Source organism: Girardinichthys multiradiatus, chromosome 18 (assembly GCF_021462225.1).
Source record: "Girardinichthys multiradiatus isolate DD_20200921_A chromosome 18, DD_fGirMul_XY1, whole genome shotgun sequence".
Taxonomy (NCBI): Eukaryota; Metazoa; Chordata; class Actinopteri; order Cyprinodontiformes; family Goodeidae; genus Girardinichthys; species Girardinichthys multiradiatus.
Genome location: NC_061810.1, coordinates 4,052,969 through 4,076,547, shown reverse-complemented (window position 1 = coordinate 4,076,547; position 23,579 = coordinate 4,052,969). Strand labels below are relative to the sequence as shown.

Genomic DNA, 23,579 nt, shown 5'->3' with positions numbered 1-23,579 from the left:
AACTTTTTAGAACAGCACCTACTGTCCTGATACATGGACCCTTTATCATACTTGTACCAGTGACCACAGTTAAATTGTTTCTCTGCAGTATATTGCATGTGGACACACTGAATGCCTCCTCGGTGTAGGTCTGTGAACATAACAAAATGGAATGGTTTTGTTACTTTGAGGAACCATTTATTTCTACCTAATGCTCAACTGTGTTTGGAAGCTGATGTCTGCAAAGGAATAGGAAGAAATCTTACAACTTGCAACATCTTCACAGAAGTCTTATTGGCCTGATGTTGGAGCTAATGGGTATTTGGAGGCACCTACTCAGGTCATCATGCACTGTGTGGGGCACTGTTCCCCACATGGCTGGGATCTCCTTGGTGGGTCATAAAGCATCCACCGTGTCTGCTGTTCTTCCACCATTGTTATAGAGAGTGTGCACAGGCTAAACACAGGTGGAAAAAACCTAAACAGACTTCTGACATTATCAATAAAGCACTTGTAATGCCTGAATCTTATTTACTATTGTTGAGAGGCTGGCAAACCCCTCACCACCTGACCCAGCTGAAGTCTATCCAACGAGTTTGCTGATTTTTTCAATTACAAAACGCTGAGAATAAGAGCAGTATGTTGCTTCACTTCTGGTAACGTGTCCTCTACCTCCAAAATTATTAATCTAGAAAAAATGTAACCATCGCATTGTACATGTTGGAACGGTATTGTTTGTGACCTGAAACCAACAACCTGCTGCTTTAAAATGGTTCCCACCAATTTAGTGTTTTAAGATTTTGTGGCACTAGTGGCCTTTATTCAAAGTAATCAGACAGGAAACAGCCAGAGAGAGACGAGGAAGGACATGCAGCAAGGGTGCGGAGCTCGGTGACCGATCCCTGAGAGGCTGCAAAGAGGAATAATAACCTTCATATATGGGGCATCCGGCCTGCTTTCGCAGTTCAAATTTGGCATTTCCTTTTATTTTACTTTATACCACATTCTACTGATCATTGTCAGCTTTTTGGAATTATTAATGCTTTCACATCATGCATATTTAAGGGTTAATATTTACAGCATTGACATTTTTCATTACTTCTGAGATTCTATCCGATTTATCAGTTTCTGGGCCGAGTCATGACCGCTGGTGACCCATTCTTGTATTATTAGTGCTTGGAGGTGATCAGTTTGTAGGTTTTCATTTCTTTGCCAGCTTTTTGAGAACTGATCTAAATGGGATAAAGATCTGGGGAAATTCTTGGGAATTTAAGTTAATTGTTTGTGGCTTATATTCATAAAGATTCTCAGAGTCCTCTCAGAGATTCCTATTTTAGTAAGGAGGAGTGGATGACCTGTTGCTAAGTGTGACGCTGTCTTCTAAGAGCTGTGATTGGTTGTTGCAAAAAGCCAAAAAAAACAAAAAAAAGCCAAAAAAACAACAAATGGTCTCCCGATAAACAGAGGAGATTACTAGCATTCTAAATGATATAATTTAGACTGGATTCAGAAATGTGTTAATCATGATGATAAAACTTAAATGAAATTAATTGTCACATAGCATCAACATATTTGAAGGTAGCTTATTTACATGCTCATTATTATTTTGATCATTATTATGTTTACTCGCCATGCTGGTCGTTTTCATACTGCATCTATTTCATATTAAGTTCATATTAATGTAAAATTTTACTGTCATTGCCTTCTTGTATAATGAGGTTTAGTTTAAAATGACCCAAAAAAACAAAATGGAGAAAAAAACGTGGAGAAAGCCGAACTGAACAGAGGAGCAGAGCCTGCTGGTGGAGGAGAAGAGAGGAAAGTTGAAAGGTAGGTTTGGTCCTGGGATCACGGTGGGAACAAACAGACATTCCCAGCAGATCAATGTGTCGTTTCCTCTGCTTTCAGCACCAGCCTGGAATGTGAGCAGCTCTGGTACCTGCTGCATTCAGAAGCTAGAGAGGAGATAGCAGAATACCAGAGAACTTCTCCACAGACGGGGAGCGTTGGAGATGACCATTTAGGCTTAGGCTGCTGACATCATCCTTAACAATACAGCAAATACTGATTCACCTTATTTCCTTCTATGTGTATAGAGCTTAGATTATTGGACTATTTTCTAGAGTTTGTATTTATGTATATTTACTAGGCAGGCAGGCCATGCATATATATATATACAATATATGTATGTATATATTTTCCAATTTTTTCAAAAATTTTTTGACAGCATTTTACAGTCTGTAAATATTTAAATAATTCTCTACTATATTGTTTGTAATTTTGTTCACTTTTTATTCACGGTTATTTATTATTGTTTCTATTATTTATTAATCCTTCCTAATATCACCTTACTAGAGGTGCACCTTTAAGGTGTCCTGCTGCTGCAACTATTTAATTTTCCCCCTAGGGGGATGATAAGGTTAATCTTATCTCTATATTAATAATTGTAACATTGTTATAGACGTTTATGTGCTCATTTATTCGACTCTTTAGGGGGTGGATCCCTGCATGATTGAGCCAGTGGCGTTTTATTAATTCACTGCTGTTCATTGTACAGAGAATATCTCTCCTTTCTCTCTGTCTTTCCTCCATCTTCTCTGCTTAAGACACAGTTAGGCTTACCAAAAGTCCTCCTCACTATTCTCAACATCTCAAGTTAGGAGCTCTCTTAATGACTAAGATGATTCATGAATAACTTTTATTTTAATGAGGGAAAATTCTAATTCTAATCTTAGAATTCTTCTTAGAATTACGTTACTAGGAGCTACTTTTAAGTGTAGGATTCTTTGTGAATACGGCCCTGATCTTTGAAGCTACAGGGGTTGGACAATGAAACTGAAACAGCTGGTTTTAGACCACAATAATTTATTAGTATGGTGTAGGGTCTCCTTTTGCGGCCAATACAGCGTCAATTCGTCTTGGGAATGACATATACAAGTCCTGCACAGTGGTCAGAGGGATTTTAAACCATTCTTCTTGCAGGATAGTGGCCAGGTCACTACGTGATACTGGTGGAGGAAAACGTTTCCTGACTCGCTCCTCCAAAACACCCCAAAGTGGCTCAATAATATTTAGATCTGGTGACTGTGCAGGCCATGGGAGATGTTCAACTTCACTTTCATGTTCATCAAACCAATCTTTCACCAGTCTTGCTGTGTGTATTGGTGCATTGTCATCCTGATACACGGCACCGCCTTCAGGATACAATGTTTGAACCATTGGATGCACATGGTCCTCAAGAATGGTTCGGTAGTCCTTGGCAGTGACACGCCCATCTACCACAAGTATTGGGCCAAGGGAATGCCATGATATGGCAGCCCAAACCATCACTGATCCACCCCCAGGCTTCACTCTGGGCATGCAACAGTCTGGGTGGTACGCTTCTTTGGGGATTCTCCACACCATAACTCTCCCGGATGTGGGGAAAACAGTAAAGTAAACTGTAAACTCATCAGAGAACAATACATGTTTCACATTGTCCACAGCCCAAGATTTGCGCTCCTTGCACCATTGAAACTGACGTTTGGCATTGGCATGAGTGACCAAAGGTTTGGCTATAGCAGGCCGGCCGTGTATATTGACCCTGTGGAGCTCCCGATGGACAGTTCTGGTGGAAACAGGAGAGTTGAGGTGCACATTTAATTCTGCCATGATTTAGGCAGCCGTGGTTTTATGTTTTTTTGGATACAATCCGGGTTGGCACCCGAACATCCCTTTCAGACAGCTTCCTCTTGCGTCCACAGTTAATCCTGTTGGATGTGGTTCGTCCTTCTTGGTGGTATGCTGACATTACCCTGGATACCGTGGCTCTTGATACATCACAAAGACTTGCTGTCTTGGTCACAGATGCGCCAGCAAGATGTGCACCAACAATTTGTCCTCTTTTGAACTCTGGTATGTCACCCATAATGTTGTGTGCATTTCATTATTTTGAGCAAAACTGTGCTCTTACCCTGCTAATTGAACCTTCACTCTCTGCTCTTACTGGTGCAATGTGCAATCAATGAAGACTGGCTACCAGGCTGGTCCAATTTAGCCATGAAACCTCCCACACTAAAATGACAGGTGTTTCAGTTTCATTGTCCAACCCCTGTACTTCATAATTTTGGGCTTCGCTCCGAAACTGGTTTTTATGTAGATAGCGTCTGCATGCTAACTCGGGTCACCAGTAGATGCTGACTTGGTGACCCCAAGATGCTACCTTTTGCTGCAGTTCTCAAGCAGTGATTTTTCTGAGGGTTCATTTATTTATTTATTTTTTTTACCCCGCTTACCATCTTTTTCATTATGCTGGGTGGCAAAATATATATGGGTCCTCAGTAGTGGCCAGTGGCCCATCAAGACAGGAGCTCAATGATTACTAATTATAGGTTCCCCAGAGACCCTGATCAACTTAAAGCATAATTTAAGATAATGCCTGAGTAGCATCTTAAAGGGATTGTTGGGGATACCAACAATTGTGGCACCAGTGATTTTATTAAAAATGATTTTATAACAATTTGTTTAGTTTAGTCTGCAATAAAACTAGAAGTTTTAGGGGGGTTCTTTTTACACACCTTTAAGTTGAGTGCTGTAAAAAGTGGAGTGGTTTATACACATCATTCACAAAAAAACAATTTGCAGAAAAACATCCAACGTCCAAGAACATACTGAAGGCAAAGCTCATTTTCTTCATTCATTAAGAAATAAATACACCAACACTTTAGTGTTTATTCAAGGCATAACTTTTTAGTAATGTTGCAGATATTGTCTACATTTGGTGGCTCGGCCTAAATTGTCCTGAATAAAAATCAGTTATTTCCCTACGCAGCTGCAGATGTCTTCATCATTGACTCTGCATTCAGTATCACCTCACTCACTTTCAGGATCAACTGAATCTAAAATAGATTTTCTTACACTTTAGGTGGAGCACAGATGGAGTTCATAAAAGGTATAGATGCTAGAATTTAGGACTTCCAAAACATACTCTTTAAAGTGTTGTACTGTACCTTTAAATGACAGATGTGGCGTGTGTGTCTGTTTTACAGAACAATTCAGTTTTTTTCTGTCAAGGCTTCAACATTTTCTAAAGTGGAACAAATACTCTCACTTTGATTTAAGTTGAGCAATAAATAAGAGTAATTTATAGTGGTTCTAATACACAGTTTAACCACCAGAGGGCAACAAAGAGGTGCAAATAAAAGTTATGTTCAATTGTTGGCACAATTTTGTACAGGCCAAATGCAAGAACCTCACATCTAGTTCAAAACCAGCATGTTCTCCTGTACAAATACAATATGACAGATCTAAAATTAAAAACATGAAAATAATCCTGCAATATAAAAACAGCTGGAGGACTGGTGAGGAGGGTCTCGTGTAATTTGACTGCAACCATCGCAGGTTGCCATTATATGACACTGAGGTTAAAGAAAATAAACATGCAATGTTTTAAGCCCGTTGTGTTTTCTGTGGGGTAATGTCATGAGCAGCTGTGGAAGACAGCTGAGAGTCTGGACAAAAACTGATGGAGGCTCAGTCTTCTTTAAAGGAAAAATAACTAACTACTGTGCAATGAGATGCTCAACAAAATGGAGTGATAGAAAGCCCTATACACACACTGACAGGCTGCCAACACTCACCCACACACAATGTTGGTCCCCTTTGTTGTGGCCTTAAAGGTGGAGCAGTTTACGAAGCACTTCTAAGTATGGCTCCACCTACAGACCGTTAACTGCAAGCTGGAGTATGGCTGGTTGTCTTCATTGGAGCATCTGGGCAACTAAGTTTGTTTTGTTTTTTTGTCAACACACCTATTTGTTTTTTTCTCTCTCTCTCACACACACACTCACTCACACACACACACACACACACAACCTTCTGAGCTTTTGTACATGAAATCGTCTCTCTTCCCACATTCCTTCCATGTCCCTTGTTAACATAGATGTGTTAAGAGTTCATGACTGTAACGAAGCAGAAACAAATGGCTACATAATCATACACTTTGCATACAAATGGTTGGTATTTTAATTAGACTATGTAATACTGAGTTGAGGAGGAAAAACAACAGAAAAACAGACACACGAAGCCTGTTGCATGTGTGAAAACATACGTGCTGGTTTAAACACATTCCACTGTTGGTTTTCCCACTCCAACAAGCACTTCAAAGCAGGGGTTTATTAATGTCCACTCCAATAAAAAAGTTACAAGAAGCCTTCAACTTAAAAGTACAGTGTACTAAATTATTTAACTGGATGGTTGCAAAAAATATCCAACTGTTTCTGTCTGTGATGATGGAAGTATTTCTTGCTGTCCACATACTGTCATGTACACTCTAAGAAACATGTTTTTTTTAAAATCACCCACACCAACCTAAACCCGCACCCCAAAAAGTCATCTGATTCTCAGCGTGAGAAGATAAAGGCGAGTGAGGCAGGAGAAGAGGTTGTCTGAAGGCTTCCTTTGTCCCTCCTTCAGTCACGTTTCCTCATCCTCTTAGAGAAATGCAGCACATTGCTCTGTGACGCAGCATGGTGGTGTTTGAGTGAACTGACAAGCTTTAATGGCGGTGTTTTTTCTACATCTTTTTGCTTTTTTATGACTAAATGTGTGTCTGTGTATGTACTGGCAGCTGCAGCAACAATCGTGTCAACCGACCAGCTGGTGATGGTTAAACTCACTCTATTTGACTAATTCACTGTGAGCAACTGAAGCGCCACATTAGGGCTCCTGTTTGTGGTCTCACCAGACTAAAGACTGGTTTTTCTTCTCCATATTGGAACAAACGGGGGGGAAAAAGTTAGCCGAGACAGGGGCGGGTGGGGCCAAGGCTCTGGGCCTGTAGGAAAGTCTGGACCACCTCCTGGGTCTGCTGGGGGGTTGTGTTGACGTCCTCCAGAGCATCTGCTACGGCAAACTGCCGGTCCCTCAGCCGGTTCCAGTTGGACAGTACATTGTGGTATTCAAACACCTTCTCATAGTTCCCCACAGAGTTGTAGAGTTTGATCAGGCCTCTGTAGTCGTACTCCAGCCCACTGTAACCTTCTCCAAACAGCTTCTTCCCTGTGAGGACAGAACACAGAATCAATCATGGGAAAAGTTCCTTTCCAATATTTCTAAGTAAAATTCCACACAGATTCAAATTTAAAAAGTCAAATTCCTTTTTAGCCTTTTTCTTAAAGTATATAAAGAAAAATTTAAAAGTGAGTCCTTTTCAGCTGATTCAGGGGTCGCCACAGCAAGTCATTACAACTTGTACATAGTCTTGGCAGAGTTTTTACGCCGGATGCCCTTCCTGACGCAACTGGGATTCAAACCCCGGCCCCTCATATTAAAGAGGCGGACTTAACCCTCCACACCACCACAAAGGGTGTGTAAAATAAAAATTTAAGGCAGATATTTATTTAGTGGTACAGCTTTTAAAATGGAACCTGCAAAAACAGGAACACAAAAGTAGGGAAAAACAGGAGGGCAGTTGGCACTAGAGGTCAGGGATTACAACACAAGAAACTCAAATGTAACATACATCTGTCCATGCTCACTTGCTTGATTTTTAGGTCTGGTCCAAACTCCTTTATCTGCTTTTTCCCTCCACCAAAAGCCTCATGAAAGAAGTATTTTGTAAATGAATGACTGCATTTTCTTTCGCTCCCACCATTGTCTCCTGCCGTTAGTAATGTTGTCTGACTCTTCCATTTGTGTCCGTATGTTTGAGAGTCATTCATGTTCCCAGGGCTGTGACACTGACTGACAGGTATCGGATTGGATGAAGAATGACATAGGAGCGCAGAGAGATGCGCCCAGAGGAGAACCTTTAAATAACCAATCAGAGACCAGCATGAAATCACATGGAAGCCAAAGGTTTAGGAACATACGTACATACTCATTTGGCTGGCGACCCTCGCCACTGAAACGTATGCATTTAGACCTACACAAAAAAAATATTACTGAAGCTAAAGTCAAATACATTTTATACACCTTTGAAGGCAATGTGGTCATTGCAGTATGCTTAGAGCTTAAAACAGTTCTCTTACATAAACTTCAAAAGTTAAATTTTTCACAACAAGCTCTTCAGTTTGGTCCCTTTTTGAAGAAGTGAGAACATGTTCATTTTCAGAGTATCCTTTTAAAGCTGTAAAATGGGTGTTCCACAAGGATCCACTTTGGGACCATTGCTATTTTGTTTATATATTAATTAATTACCTGAAAGCTGTAAAAATGTTCAGAACCAAATGTATGCTGATGATGCTGTCATATGGAACTGCAAAAACTCTACAGCAGGCTGCAGAGGAATCCAACAGGCATGTGATGGGAGCCTGACAGCAGTTTAGGGATCATTTCCTGCCCTTTATTGTACCAAAACTGCCTCAATGTGTTTCTGAATCAGACAAAAAGTCAACAATTTTACTGTGCTAATCTTGAAATAAATTCTGTTCTGGATTCCCAACTTAAATTAGGTCATAATAGGCAAGTTTGCCTATTATGAAAAAATGCCATGGCGGCCCCACTTACCAGGCACCCCGCCAACCCCACCCCCAAATCACAGGGCGCCCCAGCCCGCCGGCCACCCGCACAGCGCACCACGGCCATGCGGGGTGCCACCCGGACCCCCGCATGGCCACCAAGCAGTCCAGCCGGCCAGCCCCTCCATCAAAGCGGGCCACATCCCAATCAAAGCCGGCTAAGACGCTTCTACTTTTCTAACTGTAAAATTTAAACTGAGGCTTCAAATTCACTGAAATGTTTACAATTCAAAATGGAAACCCTAAGTGAAACAATCCTGTTTATTTTGTTTACTCACAGTGAAACTCTAAAGACATCTGCTTCTACTGGTGTTTATCCTATACTGACCAATAGCAATAGAGCGCAGGTAGAGCCTCTCTGCGTCCTCGTATTGGTTCATGTCGTAGTTGTAGAGGGAGGCCAGGTGACCCACAGACAGAGCCACTTCATAGTCCTCGTGGCCCAGTAGCTGCTCCTTGATCTGGATGGCTTTGATGTGCATCTCTTCTGCCTCCTGGTGGAAAATTCAAACACAAATACAGAGTTGATATGAAAGAAAAAGCATTTTGTTTCTTAGGTTTATCCAACCCATATACTAAGAGATCAACCGGGAAATGGGCTGTTGGCCGGAATCAGACAATTTTCAGATTTATAAACCCTGAAACGTGAAAATCCAATTTTCTCTGATATATGAACAGACCATATCTAGGAGTCAAAAGCTTGCTGTAACAACAATGTACTTTAGTGCTGAAGTTGTTACCGAGGACAGAAACATCAGACTTGGCTATTTTAAGTATTAGTGGGCCATTTTATAATGAAGACAGAAACTGTATTTCCCATTACATGGCTGCACTTTGTTCAGGGTGCATTTGAAAGACGTTCAGCAGATAACAGGAAGGCAAAACAGAGTACAGCACAGTTGCTTTGTTGGAATATTTTCAGCTTCAAGTCTCTGCCTGTCACAGACCATGCTGGTTTCGAAATGTTGGAAGCCTTTCAGAAAACAGTCAAGGTAAGGATCTACATTAGCTAGAATACACACAGCGAATGCCCTTTTAGTAGTGATAGCTTCACTAACTGTTAATATAAGATGCTAAAAACACTCATTTGTCTTTTTTTAAGCAGCCAAACCCTGTTTTACAGTTACTGCTCTCTCACACATGGTTTGACTTTACATCTACTCCTAATATCAATGACTTTCCACAGCAGGAACACTAGAAAAGGGCGCACCACGAACCAAGATGATAACAACAATGGCTACGTTCACACTGCAGGCAAAAACGGCCCATATCCACCCTTTTTATGGCAGTCTGAATGGCCCAATTCTTTCACCTGCAAAAAATTAAAACAAAATAATTTTAAATAATCTGAATTGTGCCACTTTCATACAGTGAGGAGAACAAGTATTTGACACACTGCCAGTTTTGCAGGTTTCCCCACTTGCAAAGCATGTAGAAGTCTTTAATTGTTATTATAGTAAAGTATATACTGTCCAACTGAGTGACAGAATCTACAACACAAATCCAGAAAATCGCATTGTGTGATTTTTAAGTAATTAATTTGCATTTTATTGCAGTATTTGATACATCTGAAAAACAAATTTTAATATTTGGTACAGAAACCTTTGTAATTCCAGATATCAGATATTTCCTGTAGTCCTTGACGAGGTTTCCAAACACAGCAGCAAGGATTTTGGACCACTCCTCCATACAGATCTTCTCCAGATCCTTCAGGTTTCAGGGCTGTCGCTGGGCAATACAGACTTTCAACTCCCTCCAAAGGTTTTTGATTGGGTTCAGGTCTGGAGACTGGTTAGGCCACTCCAGGACCTTGATATGATTCTTATGGAGCCACTCCTTAGTTGCCCTGGCTGTGTGCTTTGGGTCGTTGTCATGCTGGAAGACCCAGCCACGACCCATCTTTAATTCCCCTACTGAGGGAAGGAGGTTGTTGGCCAAGATCTCCTGATACATGGCCCCATCCATCCTCCCCTCAATCATCATGTCCCCTTTTACAGAAAAGCATCCCCAAAGAATGATGTTTCCATCTCCATGCTTCACAGTAAGGATGGTGTTCTTTGGGTTGTACTCATTCTTCTTCTTCGTCCAAACATGGCGAGTGGAGTTTAGACCAAAAAGCTCTATTTTTGACTCATCAGACCACATGACCTTCTCCTATTCCTCCTCTGGATCATCCAGATGGTCATTGGCAAACTTCAGATGGGCCTAGACATGCACTGGCTTGAGCAGGGGGACCTTGCATGCGCTGCAGGATTTTAATCCATGGCGACGTAGTGTGTTACTGATGGTCTTCTTTGAGTTGGTGGTCCCAGCTCTCTTCAGGTCATTGACTAGGTCCTGTAATTCTGGGATGGTCCCTCACTTTCCTCATGATCATTGATGCCCCACAAGCTGAGATCTTGCATGCTGCCCTACACCGAGGGAGATTGACAGTCATCTTAAACTTCTTCCGTGTTCTTATAATTGCTCCAACAGTTGTTCCCTTCTCACCAAGCTGCTTGGCTATTTTCCTGTAACCCATCCCAGCCTTGTGCAGGTCTGCTGTTTTATCCCTGATGTCCTCACACAGCTCTCTGGTCTTGGACATTGTGGAGAGGTTAGAGTTTGTTTGGCTGTGGACAGGTGTGTTTCATACAGATAACGAGTTCAAACAGGTGCAATTAATACAGGTAATGAGTGGAGAACATGAGGGCTTCTTTAAGAAGAACTAACAAGCCTGTGAGAGCTGGGATTCTCACTAGTTCTTAACTGATCAAATACTTATGTCATGCAATAAAATCCTAATTAGTTACTTAAAAATCAGACAATGTAATTTTCTGGATTTGTGTTGTAGATTCCATCTCCATCAGTTGAAGAGTGAAATGAAAGCATTCTACATGCTTTTTAAGTGGGAAAACCTGCAAAATCAGCAGAGATTCAAATACTTGTCCCCACTGTATGTGAAGGGAATTTGCTAGACTTTTTCGTTGTCTGTCATTTTAACTGACATGGTTAAAAAAACCTAGTTGTTTTTACCCATAGCTTTACTTTTTTAAAGTGATAATAATTAAACAATAAAAAATTTATTTTAATTAATTTCAAGTAATATTCAGTCCAAACTAGCTGAAAAGAGAATCCATATCAACCAGATGAATACATTTTACTTTTTGGGGTTAGGGTTACTGGGACCACTGAATGTGATCCCAGTAACTACATATAAACAATGAAATTAAACGATTGCACTTAAAACATGAACAGATCACCTGCTGTGGCCTGAAAGCACAGTCTCACAACCTCCTCCTGGTCCGCATGGACCTTAATTGCGCACCTGCTAGAGACTGGAATTACAAGCGCCACTTCAACCAAAGTTTTGAAAACAAGGAACATTTCTCCAACTGAGATTTTCAGAAATCAGCAAGACTCTCCTAATGAGGGGTTTCCTGATCAGGCAAGCACTCCACTTCACCACCCCCTCAGTAGCAAACAGCTAATTTATTTGCGAACTCAGGGGTGTGAATTGCAATCTGTCAAAATGATGAATGGCTTTCAGATTTTCCCATTACCATTGAAAAAAACTGATTAAAAACGAAAATATTCAGTTAATGCGACCCTTGCATATGTGGTTCTAAATCGGATATGTAGCTGCTGATTTTCAAAGCATCCGCAGCCTGAACAGTCATGCTGTATTTCATCTGACTTCAATCATTGTCCTGGCTCCAACTAGCATCCACACAGACTTTCTTACCTTTCTTCGTCTTGTTATGATGTGGTCATATTGTTGGCTCTTATTGCTCAACAACTTAATAATAACTATATAGAGATTCTGACATCCATTATTACTTCTGTAAACAGTATGCTGCTGTGTGACGTCTATATTCTTCTTCTGCGAATGCAGGTCGCTTTAGGGCCGCGAACTGTTTGGACTGAAGTCTGATGGCGGTTGCATTTAATTAGTAGCTAGAAAAACAATTAAAAAAATCTGAATAGAGCATCAAGACCTGCAGTGTGAACATACCCTAAGATAATTTTATATGAGCAATGTCTTATATTTTTGCATTGTGTAATGGAAATTCTTGCAGTAAGCATTTCACAGTGTATAACCTTTTTTACTCCTCAGAACATCTGTGTTAGAGGAAGAAGCTATAAAAGCCATTATCAGAAGTTTGATGGTTCAGACCCATCTTTAGGACAATGTCAGGAAGGGCAGTTAGGTCTGTTCCTAGATAACCTTGTCACTGTTGAACTGAAGAAGGGTTGGGGTCATGAACATGGACTCTTTGCAGTTGAGATAACATTGTCTTGTTCTGGAATAAATACTGTGTGAAAATAGCGTTCGGGGCTCTGTTCAACTGACTTGCTTGGTGACAGAGTCATTCAAACGCTGAATGCCTTTGAATAAAACTTATAAAGACAAAGTCCGGATTTTCTCTTGTTATGAGTCAACTTCTACCCACTTTGATAAGAAAATTCCACAACAATTTTGGCGTCACGAACAGGATCTAACGTGCCAGAGGAGACCGCGGGAGGGGGACACGGACGCCTGGCCAGCCTGGAGACGTTGTCCTCAGTCCACCTCCATATTACGGTAGAGGAGTCCGGGTGTCCGCCTGCGGCTTCTGGCTGATTAGATCCGAACAATTTGTCGTCAAATATATCTGGGTGAGAAGTTGCTCTGTATGATATAATGTATATTATTATTTTTTATTACACATTAACCATCATCTCCTAACTAATTAATTAGGTTCCAGAGTTGCGAGAGGGAGGACATCAGCTGAGGGTCCAGTTACCCTGCAAAAGGAATGGCAGGGAGGTTCTCATTGGTAACAATGGGATAAAGCAAAACACAGGGTTTTGCGGGTGGTTTTTAGCAATTTTCTACACCTCATAAAGGAGAAAAGCCAGTGGGCAGACGTGCCGCTGAACAGGTAAAAAAAAATGGTTTCGGAACCTTGAGGCATCAGGGGTGTCTCCTTCTTCATACTCTGATTTATAAAATAATGAAAGGAAAAAGTGGGGATGATTGTGTTAAATGTGCTTTAATTTGGAAGATAAGTTTGGTTTTTCACAGCGTGGAAGTTTGAGTGTAAATAAGTTAAATAGTTTAAATAGTTTCAAGTAAAACAGTTGATGGAAAAAATTTTAAAAAACATAAGGAAAAGATTAAAAAGCACAGAGTGCATCAATTAAGGGGTTAAAGAGTTAAAACTTTCCTGAAGGAAGTTTTGTTTGTCTTAAATATTGCGATCAGTCGGAAAAGAAGGTAAAAGTGAAAAGGGACATTAGAGATGCGAAAAGAAAGTTGTTTTAGAAAGGAGTATAGTTCATGTTATGAAAGGAAGTGACAGGCAGGGGGACAACTGACTGACTGACTGATAATATTTCTGTGTGGAAAATCTGAACCTATACTAAACTTTTCTTTTGCCTCTCTCACACACAAATACACACATACAGGTCCTTCTCAAAAAATTAGCATATTGTGATAAAGTTCATTATTTTCCATAATGTCATGATGAAAATTTTACATTCATATATTTTAGATTCATTGCACACTAACTGAAATATTTCAGGTCTTTTATTGTCTTAATACAGATGATTTTGGCATACAGCTCATGAAAACCCAAAATTCCTATCTCACAAAATTAGCATATCATTAAAAGGGTCTCTAAATGAGCTATGAACCTAATCACCTGAATCAACGAGTTAACTCTAAACACCTGCAAAAGATTCCTGAGGCCTTTAAAACTCCCAGCCTGGTTCATCACTCAAAACCCCAATCTTGGGTAAGACTGCCGACCTGACTGCTGTCCAGAAGGCCACTATTGACACCCTCAAGCAAGAAGGTAAGACACAGAAAGAAATTTCTGAATGAATAGGCTGTTCCCAGAGTGCTGTATCAAGGCACCTCAGTGGGAAGTCTGTGGGAAGGAAAAAGTGTGGCAGAAAACGCTGCACAACGAGAAGAGGTGACCGGACCCTGAGGAAGATTGTGGAGAAGGGCCGATTCCAGACCTTGGGGGACCTGCGGAAGCAGTGGACTGAGTCTGGAGTAGAAACATCCAGAGCCACCGTGCACAGGCGTGTGCAGGAAATGGGCTACAGGTGCCGCATTCCCCAGACCTGGGCTACAGAGAAGCAGCACTGGACTGTTGCTCAGTGGTCCAAAGTACTTTTTTCGGATGAAAGCAAATTCTGCATGTCATTCGGAAATCAAGGTGCCAGAGTCTGGAGGAAGACTGGGGAGAAGGAAATGCCAAAATTCCAGAAGTCCAGTGTCAAGTACCCACAATCAGTGATGGTCTGGGTGCCGTGTCAGCTGCTGGTGTTGGTCCTCTGTGTTTTATCAAGGGCAGGGTCAATGCAGCTAGCTATCAGGAGATTTTGGAGCACTTCATGCTTCCATCTGCTGAAAAGCTTTATGGAGATGAAGATTTCATTTTTCAGCACGACCTGGCACCTGCTCACAGTGCCAAAACCACTGGTAAATGGTTTACTGACCATGGTATCACTGTGCTCAATTGGCCTGCCATCTCTCCTGACCTGAACCCCATAGAGAATCTGTGGGATATTGTGAAGGGAACGTTGAGAGACTCAAGACCCAACACTCTGGATGAGCTAAAGGCCGCTATCGAAGCATCCTGGGCCTCCATAAGACCTCAGCAGTGCCACAGGCTGATTGCCTCCATGCCACGCCACATTGAAGCAGTCATTTCTGCAAAAGGATTCCCGACCAAGTATTGAGTGCATAACTGTACATGATTATTTGAAGGTTGACGTTTTTTGTATTAAAAACACTTTTCTTTTATTGGTCGGATGAAATATGCTAATTTTGTGAGATAGGAATTTTGGGTTTTCATGAGCTGTATGCCAAAATCATCCGTATTAAGACAATAAAAGACCTGAAATATTTCAGTTAGTGTGCAATGAATCTAAAATATATAAATATTAAATTTTCATCATTACATTATAGAAAATAATGAACTTTATCACAATATGCAAATTTTTTGAGAAGGACCTGTATATGGGATTTGAGTTCAACATCTGCGTTTTTGAGTCTGGATTTTAGAAACCTGCCCTTCTCCATGGCTACTCCGCCAGAGACGCTTCTCCAGCACGGCTTGAAAGAGAGAGATCTGCCTTCCTGCATGTTGAATATCGCAGTGTGACTTTCTACAAGAAAAAAAAAACGAAACTCAGAAGAAGTCTGGACCCTCTGAGATGGACAACGATCCATGCTGTTTGCAAGAGCCAGAAGAGCGATACACTGGATTTATATTGAAAGCATCTTATGCGGGCAGAAGTGAAACCGGAGCAAAGTTTCTTCTTTCTCCCTCCTGGAGAAGGGCCTGGTTGTTTTTTTTTTTTTTTTGGACTGATAGAGAACTGTGTGCCTGACAGTCTGACTCTGGAGCGATTAAGAAACTGAGGGGGGTAACGTACAAACACACACACATTTGCATAAATCTTTTCCTATTTTCTGCAATGAAGAACGCTTATTAACCGCTGCTCACGCTTGCTTGACGTGGACAGATATAGCGGGTTAAAATATTATTTTAGGGTTAGAAAAGTATCTTTAAAAGGGTGATAACTTAACTCATTTGATACTTTCCAGTTAATTCTTTTAGAGAAACAAGTTCGCTTTCGTCGTGGAATATTCAGGGTCAATTATTATAGTTATTAAAAGTTATTAAAAAGCAGAGAAAGTTACAACATCTCCGAAACTCAGCAGTAACCAAGTGTTTCTATGTTATTCTCAGGACAGATCTCACGAAGGAGTATTTTTAAAACCCAGCGCATGCGTAAAACCTGATGGGTTTCTCCTTCAGGTATAATTTTCTGTTGTCGGATTTTGTATTCCATAAATCTAATGGGTAGAGACCTCATTAAAACAGTCTTAGTTCTACTGCAGATGGTCTTCATACAGTCTCTGACACAGTACTTACAGTTTGGTGCAGTTTTTGTCCACAAGTGCTAACTGACGCTTATGGAAAGTACAAATTCATTGTTTTTCACAGCAGCTGCTGGGAAGAGGTTATATTAGGGTTTTTCTTCCCTCTTCTGATTCATGCAGCGTGTTGATTTACACTGTACCTTATATCAAGTCCTGACAAAAACTATGAAAGGTTTGGTTCTGCAGATTCTTTTTTCTCCCTTTGGAGAAGGAAAGGACACCTAATCAGTTCTGTGCTGCACAGAAATATTAAAACACTTGTTGTTTTCTAAGATATCACCAGCTAAAAACTTTTAAAACTTTTGAGAGTAATTGGTTTTGTTAAACACATTTCCCTTGGTAAAACAAACCTTTAAAATGAGAATGAAAAATGGGGTTATTTAGAAAGAATCTGATTGGACAGTGGTACCACACACAAAAATTAAACTAATCTCATGTTTCCTAAAAGACTCTGCATGAAAAGGCCTTCAGAACCGTGGAGTTATTTTCCACCACAGTACCAAGTTTTTTAAGCATGCTTTTTCTTTATTTTAAAACAGATCTGGTTTTTGTTTTGTTTTTGGCTTTTTAGCATAATGTTTGTCTGAAGCTTCTTATGAACTGTGTTAGGAGCAAATATGATCTGAGGTAAATTAGGAGCTGTGAACTAATAATTTTAAATCTGATTATTGTCCAAGCAGAAACAATATATTTAGCCAATCCTTCAATCTCTGCAGAAAGTTAACACCATTGTTCAATGCAGTAGTACTCAACTTGTGGTTCCTGGACTCCTGAAGCCCGTAGGCCATAGAGTTTGGGTCCATAAAATTATAATATTTAATTAAAGGTAGGCTGATTACTTATTAAAACAGATCTAAGCCAATGATGAGTTCCAGTCATTTGGTGGCTTTGAAATGCAATAATACTAAAAATTTCTACTTTGGGGAACACAGATTGGAGTTGAAGAGTTTAGTTTTGGAACCAAGGTTAGGATTTTTGTAACGGAATCAAGACAAGTAAAATCCTTTATTTTAGGAAAAGAAAAGAAATAAAGGCCCTCTTAACAGTAAGAGGATGGTCGGCTCAAACTCAAGTCTCCTTGTTTGATTTCTTAGGGTTTAAAGATTAAAGGAATACATATGAGTACAAAGATACACAAGGTGATTTCAGATGACTAAGAGATAAAATATTGGAACATTTATCAGCATTTGGATTGTAAAAGAGGGGTTCTAGTAATAAGTTCTCCCCAACTCTCAAAATTTAAATAGCCCAAATTAAAGAAAATGAGAAAAAGTCCAGTTTGGAGACAAGCTTCTTATCTTAATTTCTGATTAAGTCAAACACTGCAGTTTTGTTTAGTTTGGGTATAACATGAAAATGTCAACGCTGACTTTTCTAATTTCCCCTCGGGGATCAACAAAGTATCTTTGAATTTGAATTGAATTAAAAATACTTCTTTGCATTTAACTTGAAATCCTGCAATGCAGCTGCGATCAAATTGAGTCAAACAAAAAGTGAATTATAACAATAACTCTCAGGATTGTAGTTATTATTACAGAGTTACAGTACAAAGAATTAGCAAAAGGTTTCAGCATCAGTAAATTTGGATTCATATAAGAGAAAACTTGCTGTGCTTCTAAATACTTTGAGATATCTTTGGACTATGTGCACTCATTTTTAAAAAGGATCCTGACGATTGTCATAACAAAATTGATCAATTATAGCATTAAAAGATATGGTTGAGAAAACATATTCTGAAAAGAGATTGTTAAAAATGTCTTTTAATTCTTGAAGCTTCAAATTTGGCCATTTGTCTGTCTTTGATGTTTTGTCTTTGTTTTGTTGGAATGAATGTTTGTTTATTTGTTGCATGAAACAATAATCCATGTTTAGAATAATGTTTCTAAATCTCAGATTGATTAAAACTTTGAGTTTTCAGGAGAGTTAAGAAGCAGCTTGTTTCTGAGGCTGCCAATCAGAGGTTAGTTCTGCCTGACTCCGCCCACCTACCAGGTTGGTTCATGCCTTTGTTGTCATGGTGACGCACAGCACCTCCCTTCCTGAGTTTTAACACTGTTTAAGAGACAATAGAATCAAAATGCTTGTAGTGATTGTTGCCTTAAAAACATGTGGTTTTTTTTTTGTATAATAATTAAGGATGTAGCATGACTTTTGGATTTATGTGTTTTATTATTAAAAGGTTAATGAAATAGTTTAAACTAGTTTGAAGAATTAGTTTTGCATGCAGAATCATTGGTGATTTATTAGATTGAAAGTTTCCCTGGAACCATTAAGCTAGCTGACAGTTCAAGATATGCAAAAGTAAGGAATATATATTTTTGATAAAGAATCAGAGTCATGACTTTATACTTGGTGGGAATTATTTATTAAATTCAAATTTGTAGGGTTTATGCATCTGAATTACATTAGATGTCCATTAATCTAATATTCATCTTTGTACAAGACAAATCAGGATGATATGTGACTAATTTCTAAGTGAGACATTGATGAACTGAATAACTAAAGTTTGTGTTTTGTTGTTAATGGAACTGAATTGCAGGTAAAAACATCTGGATTTTCTTTATGTTGCTTTCGTTAAATTCATAGTGACACATAGTTATGTCAGAATTCATTTCTTTGGTTCTATGTAATGTGATCTTGGTTATTGGAACATTTTTGTACAAACTTTTGCTGGATTGTCGCATGGGTTGGACCCTGCGCCAGAAGAGGGGAATGTCAGAATAAAGTAACATGGGGTTCCAGACGTTGTATCACTCATGGGAAAAAGGGTAGCTCATACCTCCAGTGAGGACTTAGTGACAATGCGAGAGAGATGTTGTACTTTGTTTATATAAATGGGGCATAGCTCCCTGAGACCACATTCTGAAAACCTCTCTGAAATTATGGTGTTGATTATTTTGTGAAATTTTACATCTCCACAGATTAGACCATTTTTGAAATTCTTTTTGGGTATTCTGAAACTATGAAATATTGACCTGTAATCAGACCTTCCTCAAACATCATGTCACATTTTTGATATTCAGAATATTTAGCTGATGGTCACTGCTAGTTTATCAGGTGAAGTCAGAAGATCAATTCTTTTGATTTTGTTGGATGTTTTGATGAAGTTCATGTAGTTAAGGACTTTGAATTGAAAATTAGCCAAGTGTTGTGAAGGCTCTACCTATTGTTCTCACTTATATGAGATTGAGACAAAGGACAGGCAAATCTCAGTCCTTTTGAAGTGCTGTGTGGCAGGTCTCCTAATTTGGACATGGGGATATTGCCAGGATCTTTTTCTTCCACATCTTTGTGTGAAGATAGGATGTTGTTTTACTGTCAAAACCTGTCCACTGTGTTTTCTCAAGTTTCACAGATGGTGAAGGCTGCATTACCAGAAACAGCCACTTCCACCCTCCAGTCCTTTATTCCTGGAGACTGGATTCTGGTCAGAGAATTTAGGAGAAAACACAGGAAGTCCAGGGCCGGAATGGCCCATATCAGATCGTATTAGACACCCAGGAAAGCTGCAGGAAAGCTCCAGCTCCTCCAGCTTCATCTGGCTTCCAGGACAAGTCATCTTCCAACTGGATCATCCACGGCTGAAAGGTGTGAGGACAGCAGACCACCACAAGACAAAGAACTGTAAGCTGATCACTGGCGAGTGATTGAAGAGGTGGTTGAAGAACACTGTTCTTACAAGGGCACAATAATCCCTTGGGCAGTGCAACGTTATTTCAGAATCTACTTAAGGCCGTCGCATAGCCTGAAAGTTAGAAATCATAAGGTCATTTGCCTCACTGCACACACACCACAGTGAGAGATTCTTTCCTCCCACTTTGACAGCAAGACTGACTCTAAGGAGGAAATCTCGGATGCTTTTATCTAACTTTTATGTTTATTGCTTGATATTTATCATTATGGTATTATTACAAATTTGAATGTGTTCATTTCCACCATTGCTTAGTTGGACTATGGAAGCCTAACTTCCAGCAGGTTAGAGTTCCTGTTTCTAAATATATTTCTAGAGGAGCTTCCTATGACCGCCCACCTGTACCAGACTGGTGACAGGCAGCTTGAAGCGCAGAAGCCACTCAGGAGAGGCAGCAGGATTTTTGTTTTTTTTTAAGTTGTTTATAATTTGTTTTCTTTGAGAAAAAACTGTTTGCTTTCAGTACCAGAAGAAAGGACATTCCACTTCAAGGTCACGATGCAGTTAAATGGAAGATAGTCTGTTCTGATGCTAATGATTGGTATTGCAAGTATTTTTATAACTCTTGTGTTCATTTTGGGAAAGGTACAGCAAAGACAATGTGTGGTTAATCTGACTAATAATACTCATCAGCGGATTCGAAGAGAGATTCATCACTTTTCTGACTACTATGATCATACTGATAATGTTTGGTGGCAACTGATGCATCAAAACTGTGAGGAATTATACTGTACGGGAAAGCAGAAATGCTTGTAGATTTTCTAGTGAGATTAATTTAACGTGTGCGTCTACAGGAACTCTTTATAGAATTCGGGGTATTAGAAATCCGATTAAAGGTCCAGATATTTGTATTACACAGGAGGAAAGTACACCTTATTTCCTTGGGAAGACAGTAGGTTGCGAACCTATTATATCTGTTTTATGTGCTTTAATCAACAGACATAAATTTGAGTCATGTCCTCTCAGAACTGATCCTCATACTATTTCAGAATCTTTGGCTCCAGATCCTTTTGTGTTAACTTTTAATCTTACTGCTTTATCTGAGGAAGGTTTCACTGTTCTAACTACGGAGCAGCAGGCTATAAGAACTATGAGTTTACAAACTAGAATGGCTTTGGATTATCTGTTAGCTGAGAGGGGTGATGGTTTTGAAGACTTTTCCTTTAGTTGTGATTATCTGGTAATCAGAAGAAAGGAGTGTAATGGAAATTCTTGCAGTAAGCATTTCACAGTGTATAACCTTTTTTACTCCTCAGAACATCTGTGTTAGAGGAAGAAGCTATAAAAGCCATTATCAGAAGTTTGATGGTTCAGACCCATCTTTAGGACAATGTCAGGAAGGGCAGTTAGGTCTGTTCCTAGATAACCTTGTCACTGTTGAACTGAAGAAGGGTTGGGGTCATGAACATGGACTCTTTGCAGTTGAGATAACATTGTCTTGTTCTGGAATAAATACTGTGTGAAAATAGCGTTCGGGGCTCTGTTCAACTGACTTGGTTGGTGACAGAGTCATTCAAATGCTGAATGCCTTTGAATAAAACTTATAAAGACAAAGTCCGGATTTTCTCTTGTTATGAGTCAACTTCTACCCACTTTGATAAGAAAATTCCACAACAATTGTTACCCTTTGTATTTTAAAACTTGAAATTTTGAAATACCGATCAGTATTAGAAATGTGCTTCCTTCCACTCTCCAGCCCAGTACAGCAAAAATCCATACGAACACTTGAGGGGAGCAATAAGTCAATTGAGTGCGAGATAGTAAAACTATTCTCAGTTTAAATCAGGTGTATCTGTGGGTCAGGATGATCACAGACCGTGTCCACCGGTTACCTTAAACTTCCTCATGGACTGGTAGAGCCGTCCAAGGTTGCCGTAGTGTTTGGCTGTCTGAACATTGAACTCCCCAAAAGCCTTCTTGGCCAGCTGCAGTGAGGACAGGTGAAGGTCGTGAGCTTCCTGCAGGAGGCGCTCTTCTGTTTCTTTATTGTGGCAGTCGATGGCAATTTCCTCCAGAATTAGGGCTGTGGGAAACAAGTCAAGGGTCAATGTCTAAAGTGGTAACTACCTATAGTTTTACACAAACAGATCTGTCTTGTATGACAATGCTTCCTTAAATCTTGTCCTGGGATGGAAACTTCCTACATCAGAGCTGCCCAGCTCCAGTCCTGCAGAGCTACTATCCTGCAACTACTAGATGCAGCGCTTCTCCAACACACCTGAATCAAATGAATGGCTCCTTACCAGGCCTCTGCAGAGCTGAATGATTGAATGCTGATGAGGGAATTCAGCCATATGATTCAGGTGTGTTTGAGCAGGGATTTGTATTGAATTTTATTTATTTTTTAAAGCATCTAGTGTGTTTTTGGTAAACTGACAGCTGAATTTGTTACCACACGCAGCAACTGGCAACAACAGGTTGCCAAGCAGTTCTCACAGCACGGACTCACATCTGGCAATGAGCTGCAGATGTACAGCAAAATGCTCGCCACAGAAGAATGCATATAACTTTCTTTTTTGTTCATTCTGATGATGGTATAGCTATAAGTTTTATAAGACAAGAAAACAAAACGGAACAAAAACAGACGGGATACAGAAAAATAAAACAATAATTAAATATTTTGTGCAATAAACAAAAACAACTATTGAGCCAAAATTCACTTGGTGCTACAGGGTTGAAGCCTTTTAGAGGGAGATATAACGTTGGCAGCTTTAGGACAGTCTAACTTTATTTAGCCTTTGAGAAACAAAAACATAATATCTTACACTTGAGATCTTAGACTACAGCTTCGATGTGCCACCCTTCAATAATCTGTGCACCTACCTGGCCCTCCAAACAAACAAAAAAATGCCCCTGCAGGGATCCACGTAAAAGTTGTAGAAAAGTAGTTCTGCACTACCAGACGTAAGCGCCCCGTCCTACAGTGTCCCTCACACAGTGGGCAGCAGCCCATCTAATACCACAAACTTGCCTTACCTTTGACTCTCTTGGAAGATGCCAGCAGAAGATGATCCTCAGGCAGAATATGAGTTATAATGTCTATGGCACGTTCCGCATGGAAACTGGGGGACAAAACACAGCATCTGATCCAAATGTGTCACATGACTCAGACTGTTAGAAAGTGTTTAAACTGGGATAAACACTTCCAAGAATAGCAAATGTCCTAACAAAAGTTGTTTACATGCTGAGAAGAAGCAAAAATGAGTGAGAGTGACAGAGGTCAGAGCAGGGCTCAGTTCAGAGCTGCTGTATGTAGGGAGGAGTACAACCCTCTGTGCTCCCTGTTGTTTCTAAGCAGGTCCTGGGCTCTAAACTACGAAGCTGCTTCAACATTCCTTGGATTTCCTTCCTTCCTTATCCTGGGAAGAGATGTGGCTGCTCCGGAGCGGGTTAGTTTTCTGCTTGAAGTTACCATGGTGACAGTCCCACCTAGGTACGCTTCATGATGGTGAACCTGAAGTTACCTCGATAAACGACCTATCCA

The 23,579-nt window shown here is 40.0% G+C and overlaps 1 protein-coding gene across 1 annotated transcript in view; it reads right to left on the bottom strand.

Annotated features, from left to right (window-relative positions):
• Positions 1-5,958: 5,958 nt before the first annotated feature.
• The window catches only part of appbp2 (amyloid beta precursor protein (cytoplasmic tail) binding protein 2), a 40,027-nt gene continuing 22,406 nt past the window's right edge, over positions 5,959-23,579 (bottom strand). The window contains exons 10-13 of the mRNA XM_047391944.1: positions 23,072-23,157; positions 21,928-22,118; positions 8,806-8,971; positions 5,959-7,017 (exon numbers count right to left, since the gene is read on the bottom strand). Coding sequence (XP_047247900.1) covers positions 6,755-7,017; positions 8,806-8,971; positions 21,928-22,118; positions 23,072-23,157 — 706 coding nt within the window. The 3' untranslated portion in view covers positions 5,959-6,754. The remainder of the gene's footprint in view (positions 7,018-8,805; positions 8,972-21,927; positions 22,119-23,071; positions 23,158-23,579) is intronic.